The sequence below is a fragment of the Tenrec ecaudatus genome, chromosome 3, assembly GCF_050624435.1.
Source record: "Tenrec ecaudatus isolate mTenEca1 chromosome 3, mTenEca1.hap1, whole genome shotgun sequence".
NCBI lineage: Eukaryota > Metazoa > Chordata > Mammalia > Afrosoricida > Tenrecidae > Tenrec > Tenrec ecaudatus.
The window spans coordinates 127,758,302-127,784,234 of NC_134532.1; the positions used below are offsets into that span (position 1 = coordinate 127,758,302).

The 25,933-nt window shown below is 39.9% G+C and overlaps 1 protein-coding gene across 4 annotated transcripts in view; it reads right to left on the minus strand.

The window, feature by feature from the left end:
• Positions 1-3,656: 3,656 nt before the first annotated feature.
• Positions 3,657-25,933, minus strand: part of PDLIM5 (PDZ and LIM domain 5) — a 215,229-nt gene continuing 192,952 nt past the window's right edge. For all 4 annotated transcript variants that reach the window (XM_075544009.1, XM_075544008.1, XM_075544007.1 and 1 more), the window contains 4 exons: positions 23,117-23,297; positions 14,689-14,809; positions 9,222-9,337; positions 3,657-7,117 (listed from right to left, as the gene is read on the minus strand). In XM_075544009.1, coding sequence (XP_075400124.1) covers positions 7,028-7,117; positions 9,222-9,337; positions 14,689-14,809; positions 23,117-23,297 — 508 coding nt within the window. In that variant the 3' untranslated portion in view covers positions 3,657-7,027. The remainder of the gene's footprint in view (positions 7,118-9,221; positions 9,338-14,688; positions 14,810-23,116; positions 23,298-25,933) is intronic.

Genomic DNA, 25,933 nt, shown 5'->3' on the forward strand with positions numbered 1-25,933 from the left:
CATGCTTGGTGGAGGGGCACAGAAAGAGAAGAGATGGACTGACACAGGGGCGGCGGCATAAGAACAATTGTTGAGGAAGGTGCAGGGCCAGGCAGTGTTTCGTTCTGCTGTGCATAGGATTGTTATGGGTCTGAACCGACTCGAGGGCAACTAACCACTGTAACAGATTCACATCACTGACCTAGCATTTCCAAAAGTGAGCGGTACCACCCTCTGGGGAGTGATGGGGCAATCCAAGGGGGCTGCAAAGGCAGGAATCAATATTTTATTTTGGATTATGGGTTGTATCACACAAGTTTTTAATTGCCAGAGGGGTACCAAGTATAATTTCTCTCTAAGAAGGGGGCAAGGGCATAAGAGTCCTGCGCGAGACTACTGCCCAGACAACAAGAGCCGTGCCTAGTGATTAGAGGACTACCACCACGGTGAAACAGATTCTGATTTCGGAGAGGCTACCATGCAAAAGTAAAGTATATATTAAAACCCGAGAAATATATGTGTGTTCAATAATGCTGCTTGAATAACACATGAATAGTTGTTCGAAGTTAAAGATAAAAATACTATTCATAGCAACAAAAATCGCTCACTACTTACCAAAGGCAATGTTAACGTTCGGCAAGATCCTCGTAAAAGGAGAGCTACCGCCGCAGAGTCGATTCCTCCTCACTGCGGGCCTGTAGGACGGTGGAACCGCCCGTGTGGGTTTCCAAGACTGTAACTCTTTAACGGGAGTACAGAGCCTTGCCTTTTTCCTGAGAAGTGTGTGCTTGTGGTTTTGAACTGCTGACCTGGCAGGTTAGCAACCACTCTGTGACTAGGTCTCCTAGCAAGATATGGAATCTGGAATAAGAATGGTTAAATCTATGCCTCAGCTAAACCACTTAGCTGTCTAATCCAAATGAGCCAAATGAGTTTGGTCACCAATGAATCCCGTCTCAGGACCCAAGTTCTGGGCTCCCTTTGTTGTGGTTGAGTGCTGCTCAGTGGGTTCCAACTCAGAGCGACCCCGAGCGCAACAAAACCAGACCCTGCCTGGTCCTGCACTAGCCTCACAACTGTGTTCACTTTAGAGCTTCTCTGTTAAGGAAGTTCAATTTTATTCAAGGAAATTCTACTGGCAACAGAAAACTTACTCCCCAAACCAAATCCACTGCCTTTGGGTTGATTTCCATTCGCAGTGCCTCTTCACTTGGTTTCCTAGGCTGTCAGTCTTTCCAGGAACGGATAGCCTAAGCCTTCTCCTGCTGAGTGGCTGTGGGTTTGACCTCCCTGTCTTGTTAGCAGACCAACCTCACTCACCAGCACCAACTGCGGGGCAACGACTTCACAGAAGGAAAGGCGTGGCTGATAAAGCAGAATTAATGTAACAGGTTTCTTTTGGTCCACACTTGAGAAGCTGCACCAATTGCCCTGCTCTCCACTTCGGTAAACCAAGGTGGCTTCCCGTTGCCAGGGTTCTCAAACCACAGGAATAAGGAGGCTGCAGGGGGTCAGGTGACATGAATATAGGCAGGGTCTTCTCAACAAAGACAGTTATGCTCACAAAGAGTATAAATGGAAGTGCAATTTATACCTTCCGATTTACCTAGGGAACAATTTGGCATATCAGTGGTAAACTACAGGGAGAGATATCAAGACAAATCTGAAGATACTAGTCTATTAAAATATCTTAAACAGAGGGAAAAACGTTTTAAAATAAGTTAGAAAAAGGGTCAGCTGGCGTATGCTTTATAAGCAAAACAAGGGAAAAAGCAGACAGACCCAGGTATCTATGTTTAAACTAGTGAGCAAGGGTGACCACTTGAAAGACAGACTTGAGATGTGAATTTTGGAATCCACTGTGATACAGGCACTTTACACTTTGAAACATGGATGCCCACGATACCCGTGGGCCCATGGGCCTGGTATGGAAATAGTTTCCCTCGGGAACTATGTTTGAAAGTTTATACTCCACGTGGATTCCAAATGGTTTTGTTTGCCTCTCTGCGTCAGTTATCAGTGGTTTTCTGCCATGGAAATGAGCCACAGCTCCAAGCTGTACTGGGTATGATTGTATGCGGAGCTCATAAGGAAAAAGCCTTTTCGGCAAACTTCCACTAAGAGGAGCTCTCTAGTGTGCTGCCGTTAGTGACAACCAATAAATGCACCTGGTTTTCCCCAATTTGTGCCCAAGGTGTGGAAGCTACACTTCCCTTAATCCTGCCACGTCCTTGGGCCGCTTGGAAATCATCAAATGAAGAGCAAAGGTTCAAATACAGCACACCCACTTGATTCCACATGCGCTGCGCAGAACCAACAGGTGAGTTAAATCAGATACTTGCCTATCTCCTTGGTGTGATTAACACACAGGTCACCTTTTACTTCTGGGTGGGAAAGGGATTCCTACACAAATTTTTGGGTTTGGTGCTGACGGACTTAAAATGCACGCCTTCATGGGCCCCATCATCAGACTTCATCAGTCTGAGCGTGTTGTTAGGTAGCCAGGTGCCCTCGCCCCTTTAAACTTTTAAATACTGCAAAGGAACCATTTCCCCTGTGAGCCTCCCACACTTGGGACGGAACTTTCTCTGTGGAATTTCGACACCCTGTTAATTAGCAGTTATGAGTGGGAGCTGCTCTCTCGCAGCAACTCTTATTCTGCCACCAGTCAGGGGTGATTCTGTAATAAATTTCCACAAAGCAAACTATTTCTGGTAATTCTCTCTAATTAACACCAGACCTGCTAATAATACACCAGTACCTATGTGTTTCTGATATAACCAAGATCTTGTCTGAGAGTAACCAAAAAGGGAAGCCGCCAGCCTAAATTAAGCTTTTTGCGGGCAAAAAGGATTTTCTGTGTAGTTCTGTAAGAAAACCTTTGATAATCTTATATTGGGGGCATTTTGACCAGAAAACACTGAGCACCAGGGAGACTTGTACTGGTTGGAGCCCTGAATGGGGATTTATTGTCCACACACACTGTTGAGTCTTAAGCCTATAAATCTTGTACTGGATTACTGTTTCTTAACGAAGGAATGACAGATCTCTTATTTTGTTGGTGCATTTTAATGTGCAATGACGTGATTGATAGAAACCAAACAGCAGCTATTAAAATGTCAGATGCAGACTTGATGCCCTTAAAAGTTTGGCTTCTGGAGTTTAATATACTGTGAGCAAATAAACTTGAATTTGTCTTTGATTCCTTGTATCCAGTCTGCAACAGCAGCACTCCTCTTGATTTTATACAGCTGGGTAGAAATCTGAGTCAAAGCAACAAGCAAGCTAGTTCGAGGTAAGCCTGCCTAGAGGAGGAAGAGCCAGCGAAGGAGACCGGGACTGAAGTGAAGCACGAGATGACTTACTCCGGTTTATACACAGTGTAGCTGCTGTGCTGTGCTGAAGGAACATACCATAGAATGCCTTTTCCGGCAGGTTATTCCAACAGTTAGTTTGAGCAATGAAAATATATTATAAAATATAACCCCCTTATTCACAAATACTTACTGAACATAAAAAGATAATGTCTTATTTCTGACAGGAGGCAAGTATAAGAAAGGAGGTATTCTGACGAGGATCCCATCTCACCCGCCCTGGGCCGATGCAGCGTGGCTTTCCCAGGGTGACATTGAAGGGCTCATTTACCATCACAGAGAAAAACCAGCAGAGCTCGTCTGTGTCATTACAGGCATTTATTTATTGAGTATGTGCACATTAAGGTATTCGTTTACTGATTATATTTCTCACGTGATTTTTAATTAGATAATACATCCAAAAACAAGACAGTAGATATGTAATACACATGTGAAAAAAAAACACAAAATAAAACCCAACGACTTAAAGAAAAAGAAGTTAGAGTTTAACAGATAAGGCAACTGATAACATGAGAATCCAAATCTAATACCTTTTAAGCACTTGGAGGTTAAGTTGTGAGGGGGACACAGTGAGATGAATGGTATTTGTATGAAACTATTCAGTATGTTTTTCTTTATGTCTGAAAATCCACTGTCTTCAGCCGGAATAAACTAAAAATGTCACAAAAATATTAATATAATGCTATGTTTACATTTGAGGAGGAAAAAGAAAAAATCTTTTCCTAAAAGAATTAGTGTTAATAATGTAGTACACTCTTGAAATGACACTATAAATACATTTCTGTTACTTTAAACAATGCTGTATTAACATTTTGATCATGTCACCTCTTCTAGGAGCCCTGGTGGTGCAGTGAGCTGCTCACCACAAGGTCTGCAGTTCAAAATCACCAGCAGCTCCAGGGGAGAACTAGGAGGCCACCTGCTCCTGTGAAGATTTACAACCTTGGAAAGCCACAGGGGCAACTGCAATTTGTCCTCCAGTCATTAAGAGGCAGAACGAACTCAACAGCAGTGAGTTTCATTAGTTCTGACAGTGCAGCTAGCCCAAATGATTAGGTTTTAGTTTTAGATTCTAAATGTAACCTGAATTCATAGGACATATACATGCTTCCATAAAACATAAGCAAAGGGGGATTTTAGGTGGATACTCCAGCAGGCAATAATCGATCCAAGTAAAAACTTGATAATTGGAAAATCTGAGAGATTTTTAGAGTGATGCACTTGATTTAAATGTGTTGTGGCTAGCACAGCATTCCAAAAGACACATCTAGAGACTGAAAGTAAATGCTCTACAATGAAGAAAGATGAATTAAAAAAATGCTAGTGACATGGCATATTTATATTCAGAAAAATAAATATTCAGGGAGCTCACCAGAAGAATAAAGTGCTCTGCCAGTTACTGAAAGATTAACGCTGGTATATTAAACATGGCATTCCCACTGGAAAATACAGAGATTCTTCTGGGATATGTTCAATATTTATTTCACAGGATTAACTGTATTAATAAAAGCACATATAATCCTTTGCCACAGAGGAGGGAGGGAATGCATGCACAAAGACAAAATGATAAATTAGGAAGCATTATTATTCTTTTAGGGATAAAATTTAAAGAAATGCACTATTATGCTTCATGAACAGTATGTAGAAAGGTCTAATAAAGATTAAATTCTTAATGTAAGATCACTTTATAAGAAATTCAGACCAAATAAAAAGATTTGAGAAAATACCCACATGCCCTCGACTTATCAAACACTATCTTGGTACAAAATCTATTAAGGTAAAACTAAACAACAACAAAAATGTCTTCTACACCAAAACAAAACCACCTCATCCATATTGTCTCGTAGAAAGCAAAAGGCATGTGACAATGTACATGAACCAATGTGTCCTCTACAGGTGGTTTCAGCAGCAATGACAAATAACGCACCATCAGTTCCAGCATGGCATTTCCAAAGAAACTTCCGGCCTCCCTGCAAGATGCAGGGCCAGTGTTGGGCTGCAATTCGTGGAGTACTTGGCTTGCCACTTTGTGTCCTACTTCCCCAGTCTTTTGTCCCCAGTTTAATTATTATCTGGATATAATATAGAGCTGCTAGACCATAAATTAACAGCTTTCAGGACAAATGCCTTGAAAGTTCTTTTGGAGGTTAAACAAATATTGTTGCATAAAAGCTCCCTCTTTAACAAACACACGTACAATGGGAGTGAAGTCCTTAGTGAGTGATGGGGCAGGAAGGACTTCGAGCTCTGTCTCAGCTTTAAAAGTATATTATCCCAAACAGATTTCAATTATAATTCAGGGGGATCATGACTTTTCAGTCATTCTAGAAACAAAGAAAAATTACCAGATGCTATAATCTGTTTTCTCAACAGCATCTACTAGGTGACCACAGTTCCCATGTGACAGTTACATAATTGTGTTCCCCAATTAGGAAAGCAAACAGTGGACCAATCCGAGTCCTGGATCCTGCCTCTGTTCGACACTGCCAGGGCTCTGTGCATCAGAGGGTTCTGAGCTTCATGCCGACATTGGGAGCAGTTGACCTACTACTGGGAAAATCATCCCTCAACCCAAATTCTAGTTTTCATCACATGTTCAAATAAATCATCTGGTTGTTTTTTTCATGGAGAACTTTAAAAAAAAAACGGTTATTCTACAGAGAGCACTTTCAAACCTTCATTTGTCAATTGTCTATCTTTAAAATTGACAGAATTGATACATTGTCTGAAAAGGGGCCCATTTTTTTTCTTTTGGGTACAGTACTCTGACCACCATGATTTCCAACCACACTGTTTGCTACTGCTTCTCTTTAGAGAGAGAAAACTAAAATTCAGAGCCCAAAGCTATTTAATTGGCTCATTACCTCAGTATAAGGGAAGAGGAAAAATAAAGAGGCATGTGTGGGGGGCTTCAGTAATATAGGTAATGAATTTTTAAAATTGAATAAAATATTACTCAGTCTTATAAAAGGCAAAACCTTGATATTTAAAAGCTTCATTGTAACTTGGGGGTGGGGGTAGAAGAAAAATAAAATGTTGCTTCTAAGTATAATATTTTGATAAAAAATAATTCATTGGAAAAAGTTGCATTTGCTTGTCTACTGGAATGGTAACTGTAAGGGGGGAAAAAGTATATGTAGTTGTTTTTTAAAAAAAGATACATATTATTGATAAAGTTCCCTGTTTAAATTCTTATTTAATGTTCTAAAGATAAACACAAATTAATTTAGTTTTTAATAAAACAATTTTCTTACTGAAAAAGTACATGGCATTTTTGATGCCTTTTATAGATTTACTTAAAACTAGCAAGGAAAGAAAGTATAATTATTTCAGTATAGGGACTAAAGTATTTATTCTAAAATTTAATTCTTTACTAATTCATTCTAAGAAAAATTTAATAGTCAACCAGGAAATTAGTTTTTATAAAAGCTATTTTATGGGCAGAAAATACAGGGGGGAAAAAAGTAATAATAAATGCCAAACTGTCTCTTTACTTTATGAAGCCAAATATTTCCTCATCGAAATAACCAAAGACTTGGTTTTTAAAAGTGGAACTTATCCCTTCAGGGCCATTATTTTCAAAATTCCATATAAATATAACATTTAGAAATTAATTAGTAATTTTAATTATCTTCTTTCTTATCAGATTCCTCTCTTCTCCTAATTCTTGACTTTTAGAAATTCACAGAATGAGCATGTTTCTTGCAAAGTGGCTTGTCCTTCTTGGAGAAAAAGGTCTGACCTTCCAGACTTTCACAACACACCTGAAAAAGAAGCATTCTTTTAGAGAGGATCATTATTTTATGAAGATGCTTGCCTCAGAGGGGAAGATGATCCTCTCCCATCCCCCCAGTTGGTAATGTGATATCAGACACTCTTATCCTGTTAACTATGGCATCTCATGTAATCTTTTCAATTATAGCCTAGTTTGTTTACATCACCAATCATGATTTGTCTTTATTGGACGGAAAACAATCCTAATTGGAAAATTAATATATAACAGGTCACATTAAATATACTACCCCCACCTCCCCACTCCCCTCAGATTCTAATCTGCACTTTAAATCTGCTTCCTGTAGTGGAGAACCAAAGCATTCAGCACAAAAACTCAACTCATTTGCTTTGCCAAACTTTGTTGTGCCCAGGTACACAGGCCTAGGATAGGTTGAACTTCTTTTCAGTTTGTGTCTTAGGGTGAGAATTCTGGTCTACGTGTGGCTTCTGGATTTCTGGATGATTATTTAGTCAGTGAACTATCCATCTTTATGCTTCTTGTCTTTCCTACCAACTGTGTTCATTGTTAATACTGAGAGGCAGTTCAGCCAGAAAATAAGAGGACAATTACTTCAAAGCATTAAAAAAACAACAACAACAAAAACAGGTTTTATGAAGAGTGAAGGATGGGTGAGGAAAAAGTAAGGCAGGATTCAAGGACAATGTTTGGAAAAATCATTTGACTTAACATTTTTTCACCCACCGTATAAGAAAAATAAGAATACAATGGGCGTTGAAAATTGCTAGTTACCGTACATACTCGTGAATAAGCCGAGTTTTTCAGCACAGTTTTAATGCAGTTTTTGTTGTAAAACTAGGTGCCTTGGCTGATATTCGGGTCGGCTTATACTCGAGTATATACGCTATATAAAATCACGCATCTGAACAAAATACTTTTACTGGATATATCTCTTCTAAGTTAAACAAAATAGAACAAAACCCATAGGTTAATGTTGATCTCTAAATTTATCTTTAGCATTAAAAATATAGTGAAAAGTATTAACAAAATGAAACAAAGAAACAGAAACCCTCGGGCCACTGTTGTCCAGCTGATTTCGGCTCCTGCTAACTTACAGGACAGAACAGAACTGTTCCATAGGACGTCCAAGGCTGTAATTCTTTTTTTTAAATCATTTTACTGGGGGCTCATACAACTCTTATCACAATCCATCCATCCATTGTGTTAAGCACATTTATACATTTGTTGCCATCATCATTCTCAAAACATTTGCTTTCTACTTGAGCCCTTGGTATCAACTCATTTTTCCCCTCCCTCCCCGCGCCCTCCCTGACAAACCCTTGATAATCTATAAATTATTATTACTCTGTCATATCTGATACTGTCTCCCTTCACCCACGTTTTTGCTGTCTGTCCCCCAGTAAGGAGGTTATATGTAGATCCTTGAAATCGGTTCCCCCTTTCTACTCCACCTTCCCCAAGGCTGTACATCTTTATGAAAATAGCCGTTCACATCTTTCCTGTGGAGGGGATGGTGGGTTTGAACTGCTGATTTTTCAGTTAGCAGCCAAGTGCTTAATCACTGCACCACTGGTTGTCTCATCAAATGAAACTGGTAAATTTTTTACTATGGTTATTACAGGCTCAAGAAGAAAACCATGGTCATGATATATTGCTAACAACCAAGACCATTCTGTTCTCTTGGGCTTGTAGCAAAATTCTGATTTCATCACTAAGAAAGGGAAAGGATCACCGTGCAGCTCACTCTCAGTATTAATCCAAAAACAGAATTTTATGCGTTTCTTCCTGGTTCATGTAAGTACTTAGTGTTTCCTAAAACCACTAACACACTCCTTACAGAATAAAGGACCTTACTCTTTTAAGAAATGTCTTCTCTTTATTGATTGAAAATGCTTTAAGAATGGTATTTTCTCTAGAGGGCCAAGTTAGCATCTTATTGTATGGCAGTAATTTTAGTAGTTGCCAAAAATTTTAATAAGTAACTTCCGAAATAACTGGAAGTTTCTCGTTTAAAGTTGAAAGAAGTGAATGATAGAAGAACTGTTATTTCTTTTCATCACTTAGGCCAGCACAGGCTGCTCTGCCCCCGTAAGTGGGAAAAAGAAGTTACTTACTGAGCACACAAAGCAGGTGTCATGCCAGGTGTAGCCCAGCGCTTCCAGGAACATATCTCCAGCTTCGATAGGAAATTCACACCCACGGCATATGGTCCCAAAGAGAGCATAATAATCTGTATCAACAGGACAAAGGAGAAACATAATTTAGACATGACAAAGAGACCCAACTAGCTATTCATTCACTCACTCAAATTAACTTAAACACCAAAGCATGCATAGTTTAACAGAAGACAGTCTTTCTTCTTATTTTAAACTCTTGAATGGTGCATACCAAAGTACTTTCAGCTCTTATATTGGTTTAGCATTCTGTGATACAATAGAATCTTCTTTTTGAAAATGAATTAAAAATTATACATGCAGTGTAAGATAAGATATAATAATTATTTATAAACTATCAAGGGACCAGGGGGAAGGGGGGAGCGGGGAGGGAGGGGGAGGGGAAGGGAGGGAGAAAAGGGAAACCGAGCTGATTTCAGGAACCCAAGTGGAAGGTGAATTATGAGAATGACGAGTGCAACGAATGTATAAGGGTGCTTTGCGCAATTGATGTATGTACAGATTGTGATAAGAGCTTTATGAGCCCCAATAAAAAGATTTATTAATTAAAAAAATTATACATGCAGTGTCAAAAACAATTATTGATGTAAACCAAAGTAGTGAGATGTTAAGACATTAGAAAAGCTGCTTAACATTTCAAGACTTCAAAGTCTAAAGCCATTTATAGGTTCAAGCTCCTTTAAGCTATTAAACAAAGGAGAGGGGCTACTCGTTTGTGGAGATGCTTTGAAAGTTTACATGTCTAACTTCTTTATCAGGATGCAAGGCTCCTGAGAACAGGCACAGTGCCTTTCTTCACCTTTACATTCCAAAAACCTACAACAGCTGCATGTCTTAGACTGCAAGGAGTAAGTGCTTGTTGAAGTCAACAGAAAACACAAGGTGGAGGACGGGTTTACTTGAGTGGTACTTGGTACTGGGAAATCCCTGTGTTGTAAATGTGTCCATAAAATGATGCCTTTGGTGGGTGCTGAGTTTCATATAAAAATATACTTTAGAATGCTTCAAAAAGCAGCACAAAACCTGGATTTAATGAGATAACATATGTGAAACATCTTGGAAATTTGCAGAGCCATGTTTATTTCTATACGTAAGCAATGCTGCTAGTGTTTAAAATTGATGAAAATAAGATGCTGACAATGAGATACTTTAAGAAGATGGCATATTGTATAGCTCGAGCTATATGTTTAGTGCAGTAAGTTTCTCTAGGTAAAAGTTATTGGCATGACATAACATATTTTATCTTTATCTACATAATATCCTCACTTCAATCCAACTCCTTGAGTGTCCAAATACCAGGGTGGGTAAAAAATAATGCTACAAAGTCACTAAAACCTTTATTACAGGAAGCGATCAAAATGCTTGATCTCGACATGCCCTCCAGCTAGGTCTATCTGCTTCTGAAGGCAGGGCGGCTTCCATCTCTGACCCTACTCTGAAGGGTTCTGTGCTCTTTGATTTACTCATACCATGTCAAAAGGACAGCTTTGGTATCCTGGAGGGATTTGAATTATGTTCCTTAAAGTGTTCTTTTGGGGTTTAAGAACAAAAGGAAGTTGGAAGGGGCAGGCTCAGGGCTGTAGGGTGGATGGGGGTAAAGTTTCCCAATGAAAATTTCATATCCTCAAAGAATAAGCAGGTATACAAGCCTGATGGAAAAACAAAAACTTCCTCAGAACCGCCTTCATGATCTCTTCCTCACCAATGCAATTATCAGTGTGGTAATAACTTCTTCTTCATAACTCCCCAAGACTGTTCTGTGTCCTTGGAGAAAATCCTGCAAAATCTCACCCTCTGTTGTTAGGGGCATCACGTTAGACACAATGGCACGAAGCACTGCCTGAGAAGCATTGCCTGATCCCGAGCCAGCCTTATCATTGTTCTCACATTGATAAGATCCTCGAGCCACTGTTGCCGTCACTGCGTCAGCCCACCTCACAGAGGTGCTTCATCTTTTCTGCTGCCACTCTACCAAGTATCCAATCTCTCCTTGGTGCCCCCGAAGCAAATGCCACTAGCTTTTTAGCTGACCACTCTGCCTTCAATTGAACTGGACAATCAGATCCTTTTGGAAGTCACTGTTCTGATGAGACTTTTCCACATGGATCACATTGGTCAATCCAAGGCGTATCCTGAGTTAAGGTTAGTTCTATCAAATCATCTTCTTTATTTTGCTCTTGCTGAGAAGACTGGCTTTTTCAGACGGCATGCTAATAAAACGGACACAAGTGTCTTACTGAGAAAACGTCCTTGTCTGTAGTCACGTGCTTACATAGGCTTTGATGCGAAGGATAATACTGTTTTCAGGTAAGTTATCCATGATTGTTCAAAAAAACATGAGGATTTTCCGTTCCTAGCAACAGCTAGAATAAACTTCTGATTCAAGCAAATTTCATAATATATCCGACTTGGTAAGAAGAACAAAGAAATGTGACAGAAAACTCTTGTGCATAATGGTCATGAGTGAGTTTTCATTGGATTGAACCACAACACTACCAGCCACGGTTTCTTCTGTGGCATTCCCTTCCATTTCATGACTTCATGATGAAAACCCGTCTCCAGAACTTTACTCAGATCTCACTGTCAGTAAGATGCTCCTCTCCTATGACTAACTTAGACTGTATCAGCACTTTCTTTTCTTTTATGCAAACACTCTCGCTACTAAATTTACTCATGGCTCACTCTGTGGCTCTGACTTTTTTTAGTCAGTCTGCATTGGAAAATTAAGTAGGGATTCATTTACGTGTAGATCCACCTTTTCCTAGCAATCTTCCATATTGTGAGTCCCTTGGTACCCATTGCTCACCACACAGCTAAAGGGCTCTATTCCGTTCCAGGCCCTGCTGTACAGTGACAAAGAAGACCTGTGGTTGCTCTCTCATGTGGCTAACAGTCTCAGTGAAGACAGGTCATCCTCATGTACTATAAAAATGGTAAGAATTTTAGATGGTGCTAAGGACCACAAAGGACCACAGAAGGAAGGCAGAGTGCAGTCAGAGAATGAGGATGGGTGTGGAGGAGGTGTGAGGGCAGTACACTGGGGCGGAGGGTAAAATAAGGGGACTTAACGTCCACAGGAAAGTTCCACAATCTTTTCATTCCATTTTTCTATGAACTTTCAGAAGCCCCATTGTGACCGTGATGACACTTGACAAGTAAGCGAACACCATCCAAGAACATCTAGGGAAGAACCTTCCAGCTAGAAAAACAAGTTCAAAAGTCCAGCGGCAGACACACCTTATCATGTTCAGAAATGCAAAGTGGCCAGGAAAGGCTTGCAGTGAGGATAAAAGGTACGGTTAGAGATGAGGTTGGTAGGCTTGGGGAAGGAGGACAGTATAGCTTTTATTTTAGATACAAGTAAAGGCCCTCGAAGGATTGTTAAGCATAAATGGAATATCACAGGGGTAGCTGCTATCTCAGGTTAGAAGGAAGCAGAGTTATCAATGAGCTTGCACTTACAAGGTCCAGGCAAAGCGGTAAGGGTGACATTTAGTGTTGACAATTCAGATAGGGAGATCTAAGTAAGGTCAATAGAGAGAACTGCTGGTTTTACTAATGGGATTGCATGTGGGAGAATAGGGGACGCGCAGAATTCAAGAGGATGCCAGGGTACTTCAGTACTTGAGTGAAGAGTGAGGCCATTTATTGAGCTGGGGAAGGGCGAATTAAGAATAGGCTTGACAGGTTAAAGAAAACAAAACCAGCGAAAGGCCAAATCGACCAGAGCAACATTTAAATAAATCTTTGATAACATTTCCCTCTTTCTGTAAGAATTTTAAAAATACAGTTTTAAGGAATACATTAAACATGATTTAGGGTTGGCTAGTTTTACATATATTTTGGCTAGCCATGGATTATCTGACAGAGTAGCTTGCAAAGCTTCTAAAAAATGCTTTGAGAATGATTGGGGCAGGAAATGTACGGATGTGCTTTATAAAATTGATGTATGTATATGTATGGATTGTGATAAGAATTGTATGAGCCCCCAATAAAATGTTAAAAAAGAGAACCAATTTAAAAACAAAAACAAACAAACAAACAGTTCTTTCTTCCGAAAAATTAAGTGGAATTTCAAAATGTGAAATATTCTGGCTGAATTAAGGTAGGCAGACTATGGCCATCCTGTTCCAAAATGGCCCATTGGGACACTTTACTGGAGTTTCTGAGGATTCCTGGTGGACAGTCTGGAATATATCCAGAATGGGCCTAAGGAGTCAAAAGGAAGGAGAAAATAGAACATGACGTGGACAAAGAATTGAATGGTGTTGACTGAGGTACAGATTAGAAATGGACTGCTCCTTTACTATGACTACCCTAGAATGTTCCCTTCCTTCAAATAACACAGCTTGAACTTTAAGGTAGACCAGCAATAAAACTCAATGTGGGAATGTAGTGGTAGTGAGTAGAAGCATGATAGGGGGAAAATGTTTTATTTTTTGAAATGTGTAATAGCAATACACGAGTAAAGGCAATATTAATAAGTGTTACAAAAGTTAGCTTATACCTTTGAGAAGGAAAAGGAAGTATTCAGAGTTAAGGTAATATGAACAATGTAGTAAATAGGTCCTTAGAGCGAAGATTCTTAAAAATAATGTTGCCAAGGGAACAATCCAAGCCAGAACTACTACTCTGTTTAACAGGAACAAAAGACTCTAAGTTTATTTTCAAGGGAGTTTCCTTTAACAGCAAATCAATAGCCTATTGAAGAATGCAATACTTTTCATGCTTATGACCACTCATGATTCATCACTGGAGTATAAGACGTGGCTTTAAGGGTCTTAATTTACATGCATAAATTACATGCATGAATTAAGAAGCCCTGGTGTTGCTGTCAAACAAACACAAAGTGGGTGGTTCAAATCCACCAGCCACTCCTCAGAAGAAAGAAGAGGCTATCCTTTCCTTATAATGCTTTACAGCCTCGGAAGCCCTCATAAGGTCGCTATATGGCAGAATCGACCCAATGGTTGGTGGCAGTGCAGGTTAGGTGTTAGTCTGTGAACAGGAAGATTAAAACTCACTAGATGTTCTTGGGGAAGAGAGATACAGCTGTCTGCTCCTATAATGATTTTTTGTCTTGCTTGAAGCAGAACTGACATGATGGTAGAGAGTTTGCTTTTTGGGGTATTTTATACTCATGAATTACTGTGGACTGAAGCAAGATATTTTCCTACAAACTAATGTTTACAGGTTTAAATCTTACAATGAAATTGGGAGTATATGTGTCTTGTCAGAGTCACATAAAAAGCTTACATAACTTTTGCTATGTAATTACTATATATTTAGTATTAAACGTGCTAAACACAATTAGGAAAATCACTCTGCCTAGTATTTCTTTCGACTTAGGAGACAATGTTCTTCCTTTTTCCAAGGCCATCAGAAACTAATGCCATCAGACGCTTACCTGTCTCACAGTAGGGTTCACCATCCTCCAAGTGAAAAACATTGTTCCGAATGGGCTTTCCACAGGCTACACACACAAAGCAGGAAACATGCCAGGTTTGTTTCAGAGCATTGATGACTTCCTGGTACAGAAAGGTAATTAGGTGTCAAAACAGCATGAATAGATAACATGCTTATTTTCATAGCTGTATTTTATTACAGGTCTGTAAAACTCTCCCCAAGTAGACATATGCTTTTTCTTTGCCTTCAGTGTTTTTCTCTAAGTAATGGGATACTTATAGACATTCTCCCTAATCACCTCAATCAAGTCACTATAATGTGTGGTTTTCACAAACACAAATCAATAATCCTATCTGTGGAATGATTACTATGTTACTTAATCATTATACATATGGTGAATAAAACAAGCACCTCATACAACTATGTTTTCTTTCACAGGGTGCTGGGAAACATCAAATAGACTTCACAGTATTATCATGGAAATGTCATGTGAGGGGGGCATTTTAAAACTAACACAAACCTATAATTAGGTGGATTATGGAAACAATAATGCATGATAAGTGTAATCTGCCAATTTTATACATGTTAAGGTTCTGAAAATCAATTGATGTAAGGGCTATACTGCACTCAAATGAGTTCCGAAAATTTGGAACATAAAACATATTCTAGTCATCATTGGTCCTGTGATTAAAACTAGAGGGTTCCAAAGAGTTTGTGGAAAAGTGGAACTGAATGATTATGAAATTTTTCACAAACTTTTTGAAGCCCTTCATACATAAGAAATAAGAAACTTGAGTCATAGTCTATTTAGTAAGCACTTAATGTCCTACATTCTATAAAACATGACCATCATGTGGTTAGTACATTGTGCAAACACTGGATTATAGCCCGGTCCTGAAGTTGAACACCTATCCAACAAACTTTGTTTCTTAGCAATGATTGTCAACACACAAAGAGGGATCTGCTTTTGTGTTTGATCCACCATCCACATCATTAGCAATTTCTCTGATATGTCCCTTTTGCATTTTAGTTTCCCTCGCAGCTTTCAGTGGAGCAGATTCTTCTTTTTTCTTTGTATTTAAGGATCGCCCTGTGAAATGCTTAAATTGTGGGAAAAAGCATTCACTGACTTCTCACCTTTGTATTGCTAAATAGCCTTTAATTTCACTTCCACATTATTTCTCCTTTATCCCCTGCCAGTGCTGAGATGCTTACACACTCACTGATTTGGCTTTCCTCCTGCAGTTGGTGTCATTGCATGTGTTTTGTGAGACAGAGGAGGACTTTGTAGACTGGTGTTGGACATCTGGGCTAATGTTGGACTTATGGGTTGGGATGCTTTCTGAATGTATACTTACCCTATATATTAAACTCTCTTTTATACATATGAGTTTCTCTGGATTTGTTTCCCTAGTTTACCCAGACTAACACAGACTCCTACAAATAACTTCATGGGATCATGGGCATATATATACTTGTTATAGGTGGTTGTATGCTGCACAAATAGGTGTTACGGAGTACATTTCTGTATTGAAGTCCTGGGCCTTCCCTGTGTCTGTGATCCCATTTTGAAGTAAGATTTTCTTTTGTTCTGTTAACTAGTTCATATTAGAGTAGGGTGGATACTAAGTCTAATCACTTATTAATTATGAAAGGAACAGAGTAAATACAGATATACACAGGAAGGAAGATGACTTATGAAACTCCATGGCAGATGAATCTAGAAGCCCAGAAACCCGAGTAGTTTACTTCTCAGGGTCATGAGGTTGATTCTGACTCATAATGACCTAATAGGTCATAGCTCTTAATGGAGGGGGAAGCCTTGTCTTTTCCTACAGGGCGGCTGGTGGTTTCAAACTGCAGGCCTTGAGATTAGCAGCCCAAAGTGTAGCCATTATGCCACTAAGGCGCTGTCCTAATAGCTACTAGAATTTGAAAAAGATAAAGGAAGACCTCCTTCTAACTTCCTGAACGATGAGTATATCAGTCTCTTTTCTGGTTATGAAAGGTTTACATTGTGACACTACCTACTCATGGTATGGGTAACAAAGGCATCTGTGAAATGCATGCTGGGCTGCCACTGTACTGTCTGAGACCTACTCTTTCCCATGGGGTGTACAGTCTGCTTTTCTTGGGTACTCATGCTGATAACACCCTTATCTAGGCGTAGCCCCTTCCCAGCCCCAGAGCTTCGCAAACTGAAAGTTTTCTGTAACTGTTCTGAGGAGCTTGATGAGTCTAGGGGGAAGGTGCAAGTCCTAATATTGCACACGGTTCTAAAAGCTTTTTTTTTGGCTGTTGACTGTAGTGGAGTCAGTTCTGACTCACAGCAACCTTATGCTCAGCAGAACCAAACTCTGTCTGGTTCTGCACCGCCCTCACAACTGTAGTGATTTAGTCTACTTTTGTGGCCACGGGGCCAACTCATCTCACTGAGGTTTTCCTCTTTTTGGCTGACACCCTTTCTGATTTTAAGCGATGCAGTATTCCTTTGTCCTCTTGGTCTCTGCAGAAGTTCTGCCTGAGCACAAAAGAATAGACAAATATGTCTTGGAAGAAGTACAGGCAGAATGATCCTTAGCAGCAAGGATGGAGAGCCTTCATCATGTACTTTGGACATGTTATCAGGAGAGGTGAGTCCCTGGGACACAAAATGATGCTTGGTAAAGTAGAATGACAGTGAAAGGGGGGAAGGCTCTCGAGAAGACCGATTGACACAGTGGTTGCAACGATGGGTTCAAACCTAAGAACAACTGTCAGGATGGTGCATGCCAGGGTGGTGTTCTGTTCTGGAGCACATAGACTCTTTATGTGACGGGGCAGACTGGACATCACCGAACAGCAGCAGCAACGCTCAAAAATAAGCTTTTAAAACGATCTTTTGCTTTCTTCCTTTGATGTATTTTAAATCACCCTACAAGCTCACTTGGTCATTTGTGTTCAGTGTGTCATATGTGCTCTGGAGATGGTCTCTAAGTTCAGGTGGGATATACTCTAGCTTTTATTTTCATTCTCATTTTTTTTCAGTTTGAACCTGAACTAGATATAGTCTAGTCCAGTGGTTCTCAATATTCCTAATGCTGTGACCCTTTAATACAGACCCTCATGTTGTGAGGACTCCCAATCATAAAATTAGTTTTGTTGTTACTTCCTAACTGAAATTTTGCTACTGTTGTGAATCAGGCAACCCTTATGAAAGGGTCGTTTGACTCCCAAAGGGGTCATGACCCACAGATTGAGAACCACCGTTCTAGTCAGTCCCTGAGCTTGTTGGGTCCATGATAGCCATAACCAGTTTCTCCACCTTCTATTTTCACATTTGTAGGTGATTTTATTCCTGTGTTTTTCACCTGGCAAGATCCACACAGTCCAAATGTATAGTTGCCATTCATTCATATTGTTGAATAAGTATGGGCATTGAAGAAGTCTTTGTTCTTATGGAATTCTACAGCTGGATACTCTGCATTGTTTTTATCACCGAGGCTATATTTTTTCAACTATTGATCTTTCCTATTTGTTTCCAAATGTTGCATTCCAATTACCAATAATTGTCAATGATTCTTGATTGCATATTTAAATAACTGCACACTGAAGATGTTAGAATTCTTCAGTTTCTCAAACCTTGACTTTAGTAGTTGGTGTGTAAGAAAGAGGCAGATGAGTTCCAGGAACATTCCTATTCACTGAATTCCCATTTAGCACCAGGTCTCGTGTTCGAGACTGGTAACATAATGGTTGCCCAAACAAGCCTGAAACTTTCATGGAAATGCACATCACACAACATCCCTCAGTTACTGCCTGACTGTGCCACAGAAAAATTCTAACTGCCCGGGACTATGATTCTGACTCCAAAGGTGGTTTCCAGAACAGCTGGGGAATATGCAAAAGCACTAGGGAGTTGGTATACGTTTAGGGTAGTCTCCTGCCAATAGGGCTGATAAAAAGGTGTGTAAATTAACTATATCTATGGGAAGACATGATGCAGAAACTCAGTATCAGCAGCTAAAACCATCTGTGGAACAGATGATCAATTGCTCATATGTAAGTTCAGGATACATCTGAAGAAAATTAAAACAAGTCCACAGGGCCAAAATATGACCTGGAGTCTATCTCACCTGAATTTTGGGAATATCTCAAGAATAAGATTTAATGCATTGAACACTAATGATAGAAGACCTAGCCATCAAATGGGGAGCTGATATCAGGGGCTCAAGTGGGAAGAGAATGCTTTGAAAATGATGATAGTGGCATATGAGCAAATGTGCCTGATACACTGGGTGAATATATGGATTGTGATAAGAGATGTAAAAGCCTCCAATAGAAGTATCAAAAAAAAAAAGACCTAGCCATCAAGATCATCATTCATGAAGATAGGAAACTGTCATTAAAAAGACAGGAAAGAAAGAAAAAATCAAAGTGGATGTCAGAAGAGACTGAAGCTTGCTCTTAATTACACAGTAGCTAAGTAAACGGAAGAAAGGAAGACATCAATGAGCTGAACATGAAATTAGAAGGGGCATATCAAGAAGACAAAGTCAAATATTATAATGAAGAATACAAGGACCTAGAATTAGAAAACCAAAAGGGAAGAACATGCTGACCATATATGAAACAGAGGAACTCAAGAAAAAAATTCAAGAACTGAGTTGAAATTTTGAAAGAGTCCATAGGCAAAATATTGAATGATGTAGTAAGCATCAAGAAAAGGTGAAAAGAAGACAGAATCACCGTACCAAAAAGAACTAGCTGATTTTCTACCATTTTAGGAGGTAGCACATGAGCAAGAACCAATGGTGCTGAAGGAAGAAGTTTAAACTGTACTCAATGCATTAGTCAAAAACAAGGCTTCAGGAATTCATGGAATGCCCACTGAAATATTTCAGAAAATGGAAGAAGCACTCACTTGTCTATGCCAGGACATTTGGAAGACAAGCTACTTGGCCAACTGACTGGAAGAGAATCCATATTTGTACCCATTCTAAAAAAAGGTGACCCAACAGAATGCTCAAACCATAGAACACTATCATTGCTACTGCACACAAGTAAAATTTTGCTTACGGTCATGCAACAGTTATAGCAGTACATTGACAGGGAACTGTTCAAAGTTCAGGCCACATTCAGAAAAGGATGTGAAACAAGGTGTGGTAGTTACACAATCTGGTGTCAGTTTGGGACTTGAGAGTAAAGGGGTAGAGTCCAATCTGTTAATAGGGTCATTGCCCAAGAGGCCTCTGTGTGGAGATTCCTGAGAATTCTGGGAAATCCGGTATTTCCTCCTTGGAGACGGGAGACTCTCTCGCTCTCTCTCATCACTACTTTGGAGACTCTACTGACAAGGCTGACTTCCTGTGAGACATCCCCGAGAAGCCACATGGACCTACCCTGATGCAGCCCTGGCAACTGGAGGAGCCACATGGAGACCCTTGCCAGCACTGAGATGCTTCTACCGTCACTGATCCAAAAGACTTGCCTGAGATCGTCCTGCATTCGGTGTCATTGCATGTATTGCATGAGTCTGAAGAGGGCTTTATAGATTGGTACTGGACTTATGAACTTGATCTGGACTGGGTAGGGATGCTTTCTCAATGTACAATTAGCCTTTATATAAAACTCTCTCTTATACATGTGTCTCTATGCATTTGTTTCTCTAGTCTACCCAGACTAACACACAAGGTATATCATGCTGATGTCAGATGGATCTTGGCTGAAAGCAGAGTATACCAGAAAGAGGTTTACTTGTGTTACATTAACTATGCAAAGACATTGACTATGTGGACCAAAATAAACTCTGGATAACCTACTTCACTGTGCTCATTCGGAAATTGTACATGGATCAAATGGCAGTTGTGCAAGCAGAATAAGAGAATACTGCATGGTTTAATATCAGGTGTGTGTCAGGGTTGTATTCAATCTTTAAGCTGTGCAAATTATCAGAGAACCTGGATTATATGAAGAAAAATGCGGCATCAGGAGAAGAAGGTTTATTAACAATCTGCAATATACACATAACACAACCTTGCTTGCTGAAAGTGAGGAGGACTTGAAGAGCGTGCTGATGAAGACCATGGATTATAACCTTCAGTATGAGTTACAACTCAATGTAAAGAAAACCCAAATCCTCACAAGTGGACCAGAAGGTAACATCATGCTAATTAAGAGGAAAAAGATGTGGTTGTCAAGGATTTCATCTTGCTTGCATCATAATCAATGCTCATGGAAGCAGCAGTTAAGAGATCAAATGACACATTGCATTATGCAAATCTGCTGCACAACACCTCTTTAAGAGTACTGAAAGTCAAGGAGATGTTACCACATATACTCAAATATCAGCCTACCTGAATATAAGCCGAGGCACCTAATTTTACCACGAAAAAAACTAGGAAAACTAATTGACTCGAGTATAAGCCTAGGGTGGGAAATACAGCAGCAGCTACTGGTAAATTTCTTTCTTTTTCTTTTTTTTTTGCTACTGGTAAATTTCAAAATAAAACTAGATCTCAATTAAATTACATTTTGAGGCATCAGTAGTTTAAATGTTTTTGAATATTTATTTCAAAGACACAGTAAACTTGCTCTATAAGTGGAAAATAAGGCCAACAAAAACAATATGGTATCAACAATAACTATACACGCTGTGTTACTGCATGCATTGTATTACTGCATATGCTGCCTTACTGCATGTACACAATGCAACTTGTATAGTTTGAGGCCTAACGCAGGCTGCTCTGTGCAAGCATAGTCAACACTGGGTCCAAATAGGGGCTAATAACAAAATAAAATAGAGCAGACTAAGTTCTGTAAATAAATGTACTGTATATCTAAGACCAGAGATATACCAGTACTTGTATTCAGCAATGCTTAGGTGGAGCAAGGGGGTGTGACCAAGCACGGGGTAAGACTGTAAAGTCAACATCATTGGTCAGCGCCCTGGAGAAGGGCGGAAGAAGAAGAGTGGCCACATCAGACATTCATCTGACAAGGATGCGGCGCGTCCCAGGTACCAGCACAGAGAAGTGGACAGCTTCTTGCCCAGTACAGCAGGGACCACACAGAGGCTGCCAGCATGCAAGAGAAAAGAAGAGCGGTGATATCAGCAATCATCAGACCACCCACAGAGGCTGCAGGCACCCGCAGATGAGCGGGAGAGACCGGAGAACACCTACACTGCACTGGAGAACAGGTAAGTGGGACCCTCACTCAAGTATAAGCCGAGGAGGGGCTTTTTCAGCATAAAAAATGTGCTGAAAAACTCAGATTATACACGGTACTTTGAAGACTAAGAGTTGTCTGACTCAAACCATGGTATTTTCCATGACTTTCTATGCATGTGAAAGATGTACACTGAAAAAGGAAGACCTACGAAGAATCAATGTATTTGAATTTTACTGCTGGAAAAGAACACTGAACATATCACGGACTGACACAAGAACAAACAAATCTGTTTGGGAAGAAGTGCAGCTAGAATGGTCCTCAGAGGCAAGGATGGTGGTCATGTACTTCGGACATATTGAAGAGACGAGTATCCGGAGAAGAACATCATGCTTGGTAAAGTAAAGGGACACAGAAAGAAGGCCCTTGCCAAAATGGACCGACTCGGTGGCTGCAATCATGGGTCAAACCTGAGAGCAACTGGGAGGATGACAGAGGAGCAGGCACTGTTTCATCTTCTCTTCACAGGGTCCCATGGATAGGAGCCAAGTGGAACAACAGTCACTAACGGAGTTAAGCAGATCCTTACTGTAGAATTGCAAACGGGGCATTCTAGAACAGTACCTTTATTTATCCGTACTTATTATACATCTCATTCCTAAATTATTTGTCTTTCAGAATAAAAACCAAAAATCTCAAAATAAGGTTTTGAAATGATGTTTCCACCACATGTGCAAGCTCATAAAACTGAGGTTATATTTTTAAACATTATATATATATATTTAAGAAAAACATACCATTTATAAGTTTCACATTTTATATATTTCATGAGATATGTGTCCTATACTTGAACCCTGACAAGGGGGAAATGCTGCTGCTAAAAAGCTCTGGAATTTAATTTAAAGCAGCATAGGTGTCAGCTGTGCGAGAACTGACGCGTGTGGTCCTCCGTGAGCGCCTCATTACTGAGCAAACAGGGACCTGCTGAGGGAGCACACGCACAGTAAATTATTTTTCCCACACAGTGGCCAGACTTCCACCAGACAAGCCAAGCACTCAGGAAGACAAAACCAAAGACAACCTAACCCATGAGTGTGATATACTCCTACAGGAGTCCACTTAGTTATGCCTCACAGTAACTCCATAGTGGTGAAAGCTGAGGGGGGAAAGAGCAAGAAGAAAATAAAAAAGAAGAGAGGATTCAAAGGGTGCTGTTAACAAAAAAGCTATGCTGTCCTAAAACTCACTCAAATGAAAAACCCTTCCATTCCAGTACTTACTCCAAGGATCTTCCTTTGGCATCGACCACAATCAGGAGCAAAGAATTTCTCGTAACACATCTCACAATATAGGGCTCCCTTCTCTTCTACAAATCCAATGTAGGCCATAGTATTTTTGCAGTGAGCACAGTTAAACTCTTCCGGGTGCCAAGATTTCCCCAGTGCCACCAGGAATGGTCCCCTGTAACAGAGAAAAGGAGATAAGTTGGCATAGGAATAAACCCTTCTAAACTTAGCCTAGATAGAACCTCTTTTCCGTATATTGGCTCAACTCTGTTCCTCAAGAACTGAGCACTGGGACACTAAATTTTTACAGAAAGTCTCTGCCTTTACGTGAGAAGCGAATGCAACAGAGAAAGAACATTTACAGCGGCGGTTCTCAACCCTCCTAAAGCCGTGACCCTTTCATGCAGCTCCTCGTGGTGGGGACTCCCAACCATAACATTATTTTCACTGCTACTTCATAGCTGTCATTTTGCTACTGTTATGAATCGGTAACCCCTGTGAAAGGGTCGTTCGACCCCCAAAAGGGTCGTGACCCACAGGTTGAGAACCGCTGATTAAAGGATTCTTTCAAGAAAGGTTATTTCCTCCTGTGCTTCTTTCTCTAGGGTGATTTGATCATCATCAAATGTACCCTCTCATTGCCACCGAGTTGATTCCAACTCATAGCAGCCTTATACAATGGGGTAGAACTGGCCCTGGTGCTTCTGAGACGGTGACTCTTTCTGGGAGCAGAAAGCCTCATCTTTCTTCCATGGAGTGGCTGGTGGTTTGTACCGCTGACCTTATGGTTAGCATCCCAATGGGTAATGCCATCAAATGTCTTACCAAGCTGCAATGAGTGTCTCTATCTGTGAGATAGCTAGGATTAAGCATGAGGATATTTGCCATGACAAAAAGTGACTGCCAAAAATGGAAGTAACCAGAAATAACACACAAGTAACGTCAAGGATCAGAATTTGCTCGTTCCATAAAATGACCACCACAAAAATCTACTTGGTAAAGTCAGGCTTAAAAGCGGTGATCATCATTAACTGAGATAATCAATCCTCTAGTAATTTTCTCTTCCCTATACACTGTTTCAAATGTGTATGAATGTCTTGGGAAAATGGAAAGAAAAGATAATGGAATTTTGCCACAAACTTTTGCAAGCCCCCGAATTTTTCAATCAATAAGCACATCAAATTCACACCCTCCTCAAAATGACTAGAAAAACAGTAAATTAGATAGTATGGATTGTTGGAAGTATTTGGAAGCAGATTTTATTTCATTCAAACATGATCAGTCTTGAATACACATTGGTATCAAGGCAGTAAATATTGGTAAAGAGGTTTTTCCCCCTTAAATATGACACAGTCAGGAATTAAGGAGATGTGTTTGGTCTGCTTGACAGGAATCCAATATGAAATTTTATCTACTCAGGAGGTCCACAGAGATAAACCATTCTAGTCTCTGTAACCTACTTTTCAGTCACTATATCACACTAAATGTTATTCATAGAGTGGCTTTACCTCCGGGGCACTTTTAAACTATCTAATTTGTCCATGCAACATTCCTGTGAGATAGACCAGGGCAGGTCTTCTGAGCTGTTTCACAGTTGGAAAGCCGAGATGCAGTGTGCTCAAAAGATATGACCAGAATCATAAAATCACTGAGTTCAGGCTAGAACAGAAGTTCCTGATTCCTAGTTTACTGCTCCAGTCAACTGTTATTCTATCTTTGATCTCATTAGCCTCAATTTTCATCATTAAAAGGCCACGTGGTAAGTTCTATTAGTAAGTACATGGTACCCAACTTTTAGGCAGATTGTTAATAAGGAAAATCACAATGAGTATCACATAGTCACAGCATATTTTTTCTATGACAATGTCTATTAATACTTATTTTAGACAAATAAATCCATAGCAAAACACATTGATGCTTATTCAGAACCAGCACCTAATTCTGCAAGATTCAGGCAATTAGGAAGATCTCATGATTATAAAAATATTCCTTTGGGGTACGCAAAAATTATTTTCTTGCCATCCTTTACCTGCCTCCCTGCACATAGTCTGTACTTCAGCTTAGTATTAATTCCAATTAGTTTCTGTCCAATGAGCTCAAATTATGTTCATCTGAAAAAGACTTTTAAGAACTGATTCATGGGGGAAGAGAGACAGTGGTCGGTGTGATATGAAAATAGTAATTTATAATTTACCCAGGGGTCACTGGGGAGGTGGGAGAGAGGAGAAAGGAGCTGATATCAAGGTCTCAAATAGAAAGTAAACATTTAGAAAATAACGATGGCAACATATGTACAATTATGCTTGATACCACTGATGTATGAATTGCTATAATAGTTATAAGAACCCCCCCCCCCCAATCAAATGATCTTTTTTAAAAAGAAAGAACCAACTGATTAAGAAACCTACAAACCATTTTCCAGATTCTCTAAAATATGTCAGAATCAAGTCAGGTCAACACAGACTTGGGTTCTGTGTGTCACAGCACAGTGGGACTGAGACCCTTTACAGAATGATTCCTTGGACGCACCGTGACCAGTGGGAGAACCTTGTGATCTGCAGTGATGGCTCCTAAGGCAAATGGTTCTTGATAGTTACTCTGGAGTTGGTTCTGACTCATACTGACTTTCGGTATAACAAACAAAATGACTCTTCGTCCGGTGTCATCCTCACCGTTGTCCCTGTGCTTGAACCCATCATTGGAGCCACTGTGTCAACCCATCATATTGAGGGTAGTCCTCTGTTTCACTGACACTCTATTTTCCCAAACAAGGTGTATTTCTCCAGAGACGGATCCCTCCTAAATACATGT